At 37.3% G+C, this 11,809-nt stretch overlaps 1 protein-coding gene across 1 annotated transcript; it reads left to right on the forward strand.

Annotated features, from left to right (window-relative positions):
- Positions 6,931-10,461, forward strand: LOC104789643. The gene is made up of 2 exons (XM_019245387.1): positions 6,931-6,973; positions 7,054-10,461. Exons 1-2 carry the CDS (start codon positions 6,931-6,933, stop codon positions 10,437-10,439), a joined length of 3,429 nt encoding a protein of 1,142 aa, XP_019100932.1. The 3' UTR covers positions 10,440-10,461.

Genomic DNA, 11,809 nt, shown 5'->3' on the forward strand with positions numbered 1-11,809 from the left:
TTAGAATACTAATGTCTTCAAAATTTAGAATACATATTCTATTGATATCCTATATATTCTACAAAAAAATAGATAAAAATCTGTGGAATTTAGAATTTTTTTTTATTTTTTTTTGGCAAAGGGGTTTTTTTTTTCATTAAAAACTATAGATCAGATACAAGATTGCGAAGAGAGGATTTTGCAAGGGCGTCGGCCTCTTGGTTATTCCATTCCCCTTTGGAATAAACTTAAAGGAAATTTTTCTGAATTTAGATAATAGAGTCAGGATATCATGAAGAATCCCGTGGAGCTCCGTCGATGGTTGCTCCTAATTGATGGCTTCGATTACCTGTATGGAATCTGAAGCGATTGAGAGGTTTGTGATCCATAAGACGAGGGCTTGTTGGAGTGCTTTATAGATCACTATTGCTTCCGCCGTAAGCGGTGATCTGATATTAAGGTCCGCGTCAACTCCTTTGTGGCGGTATCCTGCGCCTCGATTGGCGATTACCCACCCATACCCGCTGCTTTGTGTTCCGCTTGCCACGCCGCATCCGTACAGCATGTGTCTCCTTGCTCTGTCTCACCGATCTGTCTGGCTGAACTCGCCTTTCGTTTTTGTTCGATTGGGGGCACTTCTTGTGCTACATGCCATTCCCGGGCCATGGTAATAGCACGTACAAGTGTATTCGTCGCGGTTTCTGATTGATTGTTGAAGATTTTTTGGTTGTGGGCTACCCAAATTGCCCAAAGAATCCATGGCATTAAGGGGCCTTCAGATATTCCACTTGGCGGTAAGCAAGTCAGGAGGTTGGAAGTCTCCAGACCTGATCTAATATTGGGTATTTGATCTCCTGAGAAGATGCTTTTGAAGGGTGCCAGATTCCATATATGACCAGCAAAGTTACAGTGGAAATAAAGGTGGAGGAAAGTTTTGATACCTCCGCAGAAAGGACAATTTGCTGTGGAGTTTATTCCTCTTGATCTAAGTAAGTCCCCCACTGATAATGCTCCTCTCATTAATTTCCAAAGAAAGAATTTGATTTTCGGTGAGCTTTTCGTATTCCAGTTTTCCTTTGTCCATTTGAACTCTCGGGTTTCTGCTGGGATTGACTCCTCTTCTAAACTTGCTTCAGGTTTTAAGCCTTCATAGTAAATCGACTTGACAGTGTATACGCCTGTTTTTGTAGGAAGCCAAGCATAGGAATCTTCTGCCCCCATGGAGCTGATTTTAATCTGCAGGATTTCCTCTTCCAATTCTGGTAAAGTTTGTAATTTTCTCCCTATCCCAATCTCGGGTTGCAGGGGAAATAAGCTGATCAACCATAAGTAAATGGCTAGTTTCAGGTGGGGGTCCCATAGGTTGTTGGGGTGAGCTGATTGAAAACAAGGATCATGCCAGATACTTGTTGTTCTCCCATTACTTATTACTTTTCCCATCTTGATCTTTAAGAGGTCAAAATTTCTTTTTAAAAATGGAAATTAAATCTTAAAATAGTGAAATTTAAATAGGCATTTTAGACACTCGTTTTCCATGTCTAGATAAAAGCAATAGACAATTTTAAATTATGTAAAATATCAACAGTCATGAAAACTAACGATACACAATATTACACATGACAAAACTAAGCCATCAATGACATTACCAAGTCAACTATTTTAAACTACTAGGACTCGGACCTCCGCGATATTGCGAGGGAAGTATTTTAGAAAAAAAATAATATTAAATTTAAAATTATACATTATGAAATTATTTGAATATAATAGAATACTTTGAATACATAAACTGTTACTAAAAACACAACCATCAAAATGAAAATTATAACAAAAAATTTTATGTAGAATAGACCCAACTTTGCAAAACATATTTTTTAAAGTATTATAAATATAAGATATTTTTATGAAAAATTAAAGTAAAGAGTAGAATTAAAAAAATCATTATGACAAAATGATCCTAACTGAGAATATTGAACTAATGGTTGTAATGAGTAAATGTAATTTTTTATTAAATAACTATAATTAAAAATATATTTAATAATGAGTGAAATTGTATCAACGAAAAATTAAAATTAAAACACATAACTCTTAAAAACAAAATAAAATTAATTTTAAATATTAAAATAGTTTTTAACAAAAATATACGATAAATAGACTCAACCGTAAATTTTATATTAAGTTTTATTAAATTTATATATTACTATAATCATTTCTAAAATTTTAGTTAGATTATAGAATAACATTGAATATTAGATACTAATATTCAAATGATTTAGATTCAACATAAAACAAAAAAATTGTTTCAACAAACAATGATTTGTTAGTTATTGATGAAGAGACAAATATATAGAGAGTTCAAAAGATATGACTATTTAAAGAGACACACCTATTAGACCGAAAAGTTGTGATAAAAAATATGAATAAAATATAGTGAAAAGATACAACTCTACAATTAACAAATGCAACTGTTTGAGTTTAAAAAAAGAAAAAACCAAATTTTTTCAAAAAGTACTACTACGAGTCGCAACTGTTGTTCTTATTTATTCAGATTGTTATTATTATTTTTAAATATTAAAATATATTTTTTAACGAAAAGGTACGATAACACAAAACTGTAAATTCTATATTAATTTGTATTAAATTTCTCTATTGCTATAATCATTTCTAAACTTTTAGTTAGATTATATAATAACGTTGAATATTAGATATTAACATTCAATTATTTAGATTCAACATAAAATAGAAATTTTGTTTCAACGAACTTGTTAGTTAGTGATGAAGAGACAAATATAAAGAGAGTTCAAAAAGCATGACTATTTAAATATACACACCTATTAGAATGAAAAGTTGTGATGAAAAAATATAAATAAAATATAGTGAAAAGACACAACTCTACAATGAACAAATACAACCGTTTGAATTTAAAAGAAAAACAATTTTTTTACGAAAAGGTACTATGAAATATCACAACTGTTGTGTCTACATTTGATTGTACCTACAAATTCATATAAACTGCTTTTAAATAGAAGGCATCTTTATTACCATATTCAAAAGTCAAATCCAAAAGCTCACTATATAATCTATCTTTTTTTTTTGTCATCAGATAGAACCAAGAAAATAGAGTTTTAACAAAAGCAGAAAAGAAAGCAAAAAGAAAGGCAAAAACTACAACCAACTATAACGCCTCACTTCTCACTTGATCATGAAGCCAAGAAGGCCCTCCAAGTGAAATGTAAGACTTAAACTGACCATCCTTTGTGACACTCGATGCAATTGCCATCGCAACCTTGTTGGCAGAACTCGTAACTGAATAGCATCTCCACGAAGAGAACTTAGACAAGGTCAGTAGAATCTCAGTTAAGACCAAATGGAACCGTGGCCACCCTGTGGGGTTGTTAATAGCCTCAACAGCCAATGCATTATCCATGACAAACTCCACTTTAGGTATCTGCAAGATCAAAAGCGCCTCTATTGCCCACAAAAAGGTGCGTAGTACCGCAAGAAAACGTGATTCAGAGGCCGTCAGGGCATGCCTAGCATGGTATAAAACCTGGCCGTGGTGGTCTCGCACTATATAATCTATCTAACTCTTAGAAAAAAACTCTAGGTATTTTCATTAAATTTTTATATATAAAATTAACTAAAAGTTGGAAATTAGATTCATCATTCCAAAAATCTTTTGTTAAATCAAGAATTAGAGGAATTTCTTTACTTTTAAAAGAATGAATGCTAGAGAATAAATTAGAGAGCTGTAAAAACCGTTGAGATTGAAATATTTTTATTATTTTGTGTCATGACAAAAAAAATAAAAGCAGTTCAAATAGACAAATATATATAGATTTTAAAAGATACTAATATTCGAATATACACAACTCTACAATGAACAGTTGCAACTTTACAAAAAAACCATTACAATAAACAATCGCAACTTTTTATAAAACACACAATTTATTTTTTCTACAGATTTTTTTGGAAAATTATCCAAAAAGTACGATTGAAAAACACAACATTTGGTGGCATTTATTCGGATTGCTATTATATATAGATTAGTTTTCAAATTAAAGTATTAGTTTTCAAATTCACACGGTACAAGGAGAGTGATCCAAGCTTGGCAACAGAGCAAAAGACAAAAATTCAGGTATTATTAAAACAGGTAATTTGTACGGTAGCAAAACGTAGGTTCGTAAAGAAAACGTCATTCGAATTGGAGCAAACCATCACACATTTATTCTTATTGATGACCCATCCAACAATAAACTAAAGTTGAATGAAGAATCAAAGAAACAAGAGTTTTAACAAGAGTTTTAACAAGAGTTTTACTACAAATCAACAATCCNCCTACTGTGAATTTTTCAAACAAAGAGTTGGGAAAACTTGAGCGTGAGAACAGAAAAGCAGCCAAATCTCTGAAGATGGTTAATCCGATCATTCTGATGCGTGAGGAGGCTGGTGTTTTGAGGGATCAAGAGGGCCACTTGCACAATGAGCTTGGCCAAAAGCTTGATGTAGAGGGCAATGTGATTGCCGAACCTGTTGTCAACGAGCAGGCTGTCGTGAATCAGCAAGCTGGTGTCGTTGATGAGAGATATATTGAACAATAATATAAAAATTTATATTCTTGAAAGCTCTACTTTTGTGAACAAGAGAATCATAGAAGAAGAAAAAAACTTTGCTTTTGGAGTTATCTACGGCAACAAAAAATATAATGAGAAAGTGAATAAATGTTGTATTTTTCCCTATATATTCTCCAAACTGTTTGAGAAATAGATCAAAATTGTTTTGGTAAATTTTAATAGTTTTGTAACATTTTTAAAATACGAGAATATAATGGGATTTTAATTATATAAAAGTATATATGACCAAACATAAATATAGAATGCTGACAATAATTTAATTATTTATCATTTCTTTTCAATTTCTCCTTTTTTTTTACGCGTATTTGATTAAAAAACGAGAAGGATAGTCCAAGTACAGAGAAAACCAATGACAACAACATGAACAAAATACAAAACAGAACAAACCATTAACGGACTATGTTCCCATGCCTCACCGTTCTTGCTACTTACACGTTTTTGTTTTTCTTCTTTTTGGTGTTTCAAGTGCATGCCTCCTATACCTCACACAAAGAGCAACAAGTCTGGTCCTACTGTGAATTTTTCAAACAAAGAGTTGGGAAAACTTGAGCGTGAGAACAGAAAAGCAGCCAAATCTCTGAAGATGGTTAATCCGATCATTCTGATGCGTGAGGAGGCTGGTGTTTTGAGGGATCAAGAGGGCCACTTGCACAATGAGCTTGGCCAAAAGCTTGATGTAGAGGGCAATGTGATTGCCGAACCTGTTGTCAACGAGCAGGCTGTCGTGAATCAGCAAGCTGGTGTCGTTGATGAGAGATATATTGAACAATAATATAAAAATTTATATTCTTGAAAGCTCTACTTTTGTGAACAAGAGAATCATAGAAGAAGAAAAAAACTTTGCTTTTGGAGTTATCTACGGCAACAAAAAATATAATGAGAAAGTGAATAAATGTTGTATTTTTCCCTATATATTCTCCAAACTGTTTGAGAAATAGATCAAAATTGTTTTGGTAAATTTTAATAGTTTTGTAACATTTTTAAAATACGAGAATATAATGGGATTTTAATTATATAAAAGTATATATGACCAAACATAAATATAGAATGCTGACAATAATTTAATTATTTATCATTTCTTTTCAATTTCTCCTTTTTTTTTACGCGTATTTGATTAAAAAACGAGAAGGATAGTCCAAGTACAGAGAAAACCAATGACAACAACATGAACAAAATACAAAACAGAACAAACCATTAACGGACTATGTTCCCATGCCTCACCGTTCTTGCTACTTACACGTTTTTGTTTTTCTTCTTTTTGGTGTTTCAAGTGCATGCCTCCTATACCTCACACAAAGAGCAACAAGTCTGGTCCTACTGTGAATTTTTCAAACAAAGAGTTGGGAAAACTTGAGCGTGAGAACAGAAAAGCAGCCAAATCTCTGAAGATGGTTAATCCGATCATTCTGATGCGTGAGGAGGCTGGTGTTTTGAGGGATCAAGAGGGCCACTTGCACAATGAGCTTGGCCAAAAGCTTGATGTAGAGGGCAATGTGATTGCCGAACCTGTTGTCAACGAGCAGGCTGTCGTGAATCAGCAAGCTGGTGTCGTTGATGAGCCAAACCTTGGTGTCGATCGACACTAACCAGGTGGTATTGATCGACACCAACCAGCAGCAGACGTACGTGGAACTGTCAACCACGTACAGAACCTAGTTCGAAGATAGGATCAAACCGGGATCTGATCAGGACCATTGCTGACTACAACCGGGCTGATCTGGTGTATGAGAACCGGTCTGCTATTGTTCCTCCTCCATTCCAAAGGAATGATTTTGAGTTAAAACCTGCGTACTTTCAACTAGTTGGGCAGAGACATTTCTCTGCTTTGCCCAATGAGAAGCCCTTGGACCACATTGAGCATTTTGAGGATCTTGTGACTAGTATCAAAGCTAATGGGGTGACTGAGGACTACATCTTCTGCAAACTCTTCCCCTACTCACTTGCAGGAAAGGCATCTCAGTGGTTGAAGCAGTTGCCAGCTGGATCATTGACAAGTTGGTGTGATGTCAAGGTGGCTTTCCTCAACTATTTCTATGATGATGTAATGTCAGATGAGTTGAGAATCAAGCTGTCTTCTTCAAGCAAAGACCAGATGAAGCTTTCAAGGCAGCTTGGGTGAGATTCAAGGCTTACCAAAGGGACTCTCCACACCATGGTTTCTCAAAGGTTCAATTGCTAAGTATCTTCTTTAGAGGGTGTGACTGGGAGTATCAGTTGGCTTTAAATGCTGCAAGTCATTGGAATTTCAAGACAAGACTTCCAGAAGATGCTGAATGTTTGATTGAGAATTTAGCTGCTAGCAATAGTACTAAGAGAGCAGATGCTGAAAGGAAAAGACTACATGGAGGATATGATTCAAACCAGTTAGCTTCTGTTAATGCTAAGTTGGATTCGGTGCATAATCTCCTTGTGGGTAAGAAATCTGTTCATTTTGCTGCTGAAGTTGAGACATATGAGCCAAAACCTGATCAAGGAAATCATGAGGAAGAGGAGGTGAACTATGTCTATGGGAACCAAGGACAGCGGTTTGGAAATCAGCAAGGTAGTAGACCTTACAGTGGAAACAGCCAGCGCAATAACTTTCAGGGCAACTCTTCTGGTTTCACACCCAAACCTGAATATCAGAAGCAGCCACAAAACAGTGGATACACAAGGACTTATGGCAACAATTCATATCAGTCCCCACCTCCTAAGTCAGCTGAGACTAGTAAGATGGAAGCTATGCTTGAGCAGCTTTTGCAAGGTCTGGAACAATTGACAGTAACTTTTAATGGGAAGCTGGATAATGTCTATACAGAGCTTAATGGCAAGTTTGAAGCTTTGAACATTCATGTCAAGAAGCTGGAGAATCAGGTTGCGAAGACTGCTGGGTCTGTGAAAAGGCAAGAAGGTTATCTCACTTCAAGAATTGAATCAAATCCTAAACATTCTTGCAATGCAGTCACATTGAGAAGTGGCAAACAACTCCATTCTATATCCCAGAAGAATCAAACTGATGATCTACAGGAGCTGATTGATATAGAAGAAGAAGAAGATGTTTCTGCTGAGCCAGTATCGACCGATACACAGGAGCATCGGTCGATACCAAAGTCACCCGAAGTCGCGAGCAAAACACAAAACGATGGTGTCGATCGACACCAACAAGGTGGCATCGATCGACACCCTTCATGGACTGAACCTAAACTCGTGAAATCTCCTACTCCAATTGCAGAAAGAGTCTACATACCTAAGGTTCCACTCCCCAAGAATCCAAGGAAGTCTAAACAAGAGCTAGATGATGTTAAATGCAAGGCCATGATGGATAAGCTTATTATTGAGTTGCCTTTGGTTGATGCTGTTAAGAATTCTCCAATGCTTAGGAGATATGTCAAGAGGATGGTTACCAAGGATTTTAATGCTGAGCAAGGAGTTATGATGATATCAGCCCAAGTCAGTGCCATCATTCAGAACAAGATCCCAGAAAAACTTCCTGATCCAGGGAGCTTTGTTCTTGATTGCACTATCTTCACTGACAGATTTGCTAGATCTTTGTGTTATCTTGGTTCTAGTGTCAACCTCATGCCAAGATCAGTAGCACTCAGCCTGGGAATGACAGATTTCCAGCCTACTAAGCTCACTCTCATCCTTGCTGACCGATCTGTTCGTATTCCAGATGGTGTTCTTGAAGATGTTCCAATTAAGATTGGTGAATGCTTGATACGTACTGATTTTGTGGTATTAAAGTATGAAGAGGAACCCAAGGACCCTCTTATTCTGGGAAGATCATTCTTAGCCACTGCTGGAGCTATAATTGATGTCAAGAAGGGTCAAATTAGTCTCAATATTGGTGATCTACAAATGCGTTTTGACATGGACAAGCTAGTTAAGAGGCCAGCCATTGATGGACAGACATTCTATGTAGACACATTGTCTAATCTGGCTGAAGAGATATTCCAGGAGCTGCATCCTGAGGATCCATTAGAGAGAGCATTGGTTGCTTCTGCTGAAGAAGCTGAGCATCTAGATGACATTGCTGCTGGGTATGTCAAACTGCTTGATGCTAATGAACAAGTGAAGAAGCTGGTTGCTAAAGAGGAATTGGTTAGTACTTCTTCACAAGCTGCAACGGTTTCTGATTGGAGTCTTGAAAAAGCTCCAAAGCTTGATCTCAAGCCACTTCCTGCAGGTTTAAGGTATGCATTTCTAGGTGAGAACTCTTCTTATCATGTTATTGTTAGTGCTTCCTTGAACAATGCAGAGCTCACTTTACTGCTAAGCAAGCTGCGCAAGTTTTGCAAAGCTCTTGGCTATTCTCTTGATGATATTACAGGAATCTCTCCAGACTTGTGTATGCATAGGATTCATCTTGAGGAAGGAGCTAAGACATCCATTGAGCATCAGAGGAGACTGAACCCGAATTTGCAAGATGTTGTCAAGAAGGAGATCATGAAGCTGCTGAATGCTGGGATCATCTATCTGATATCTGACTGCAATTGGGTTAGTCCGGTACATGTTGTTCCTAAGAAGAGTGGAGTCACAGTGGTGAACTATGACAAGAATGAGCTGATCCCTACAAGGACAATTACTGGTCATCGGATGTGCATAGACTATAGGAAGTTGATTGCCTCAACAAGGAAAGATCACTTCCCACTTTCTTTCATTGACCAGATGTTGGAGAGGTTAGTTAATCATCCATACTACTGCTTTTTGGATGGTTACTCAGGCTTTTTCCAGATTCCTATTCATCCTGATGACCAAGAGAAGACCACTTTCACTTGTCCCTATGGTACCTTCTCTTACCGCAGAATGACCTTTGGTCTCTGTAATGCTCCTGCAACATTTCAAAGATGCATGATGTCTATCTTCACTGATATGATTGAAGATTATATGGAGGTTTTCATGGATGATTTTTCAGTTTATGGATCCTCATTCAAAAGCTGTTTGGATAATCTCTGTAAGGTGCTAGCAAGGTGTGAAGAGAAACATATGGTGCTTAATTGGGAAAAATGTCATTTTATGGTTAGAGATGGCATAGTGCTTGGCCACAGGGTTTCAGAAGCTGGAATAGAAGTTGACCCCGCTAAGATAGAGGTGATGACGGGTCTTCAACTACCAGAGAATGTGAAGGAAGTGAGGAGCTTTCTTGGGCATGCAGAGTTCTATAGGCGTTTTATCAAGGATTTCAGCAAGATAGCAATACCACTTTCTGCTTTGTTGTGCAAAGATGTCAAGTTTGAATTTACTGATGAATGCCGCATAGTCTTTGAGAGGATCAAGCAGGAGCTTGTGAGTGCACCTATTGTTCAGCCACCAGATTGGGATCTTCCATTTGAAGTAATGTGTGATGCTAGTGACTTTGCAGTAGGAGCAATGCTGGGACAAAGAAAAGATAAGAAGCTTCATGCAATCTACTATGCAAGCAGGACACTTGATGAGGCACAAAGAAATTATGCAACAACAGAGAAGGAGTTGTTGGCTGTGGTGTTTGCTTTTGAGAAGTTTAGGTCTTATCTGGTTGGTTCAAAAGTCATTGTTCATACTGATCATGCTGCATTAAGGTACTTGATGCAGAAGAAGGATGCTAAGCCTAGACTTTTGAGATGGATTCTTCTTCTACAAGAGTTTGACATTGAAGTAAGGGATAAGAAGGGGATAGAGAATGGTGTTGCTGATCACTTGTCCAGGATTAGGATTGATGATGATGTCCCAATTCGTGATTGTCTACCTGAGGAGCATGTATACCTTGTTGAAACTGGGTTTCGGACTGATGACTTGAAGGATTTGTCTTCGGATGCATGTGGTGTTGATCGACACCATACTAGCATCGATCAACACCCTTTGTTTCCCTAAACAGATTGGTCGAATGATGGAGATTTAGCAGCTGTGGCTAGCTCCAATCAACCTTGGTATGCTGATATTCCCAATTATCTTGCTGCAGAGGTAGAACCAGACAAATTTGGCTATCATAAGAAGAGGTTCTTGAGAGAGCTAAGGAGATATTATTGGGATGAGCCTTATTTGTATAAGCATTGCAGTGATGGTGTTTATAGAAGATGTCTAGCTGAGACAGAGGTTCATGATGTTCTATTTCACTACCATGGATCAGATTATGCTGGACATTTTGCTACTTTCAAGACAGTGTCTAAGGTTCTACAAGCTGGGTTTTGGTGGCCAACAATGTTCAAGGATGTTAATGAGTTTGTCTCTAGATGTGATGCTTGTCAACGGAAAGGTCAGATTAGTAAGAGGGATGAGATGCCACAAAACTTTATCCTTGAGGTTGAAGTTTTTGATTGCTGGGGCATTGACTTTATGAGACCATTCCCTTCCTCTTACAAGAATCAATACATCTTAGTGGCTGTTGACTATGTCTCCAAGTGGGTTGAAGCAATTGCAAGTCCAAAGAATGATTCTGTTGTAGTTCTTATGCTGTTTAAGACCATTATCTTTCCACGGTTTGGAGTTCCTAGAATTTTCATCAGTGATGGAGGTAAGCACTTTATCAATAAAGTGTTTGAGAAGCTGCTGAAAAAGTATGGTGTTCAACATAGAGCGGCTAGTCCATATCATCCTCAGACCAGTGGACAAGTTGAGGTCTCCAACAGGTAGATTAAAGAAATTCTAGAGAAAATAGTGGGTGTTACAAGGAAAGATCGGGCTATGAAACTTGATGATTCACTTTGGGCATATAGAACTACTTATAAAACACCACTTGGCACCACTTCTTTCCATTTGCTTTATGGGAAAGCATGTCATCTACCAGTGGAGTTAGAGCACAAAGCAGTCTGGACAGTTAAGTTGATGAATTTTGATGCCAAGACAACATCAGAGAGAAGGTTAGTGCAGTTGAATGAATTGGATGAGCTGAGATTTCATGCATTTGAGAATTCCAAGCTGTACAAGGAGAGGACCAAGGCTTATCATGATAAGAAGATCATCTCCAGACAATTTGAGCCTAATGACCAGGTACTCCTTTACAACTCTCGCTTGAAGTTGTTTCCTGGAAAGCTGCGTTCCCGCTGGTCTGGTCCTTTTACTGTTCAAGAGATTAGACCATATGGAGCTATTGTGCTGTTGAACTCCAAAGGAGAGAAATTTACTGTTAATGGCCAAAGGGTGAAACACTATTGGGCGAAAGCTGAGATACCAGACGGACACATTGTGCGTTTGGATGATGCACCCTCTGCCTATTCCGCTGCCAAGTCAAGCTAATGACTTAA

This window comes from Camelina sativa, chromosome 5, assembly GCF_000633955.1.
Source record: "Camelina sativa cultivar DH55 chromosome 5, Cs, whole genome shotgun sequence".
Lineage (NCBI taxonomy): Eukaryota > Viridiplantae > Streptophyta > Magnoliopsida > Brassicales > Brassicaceae > Camelina > Camelina sativa.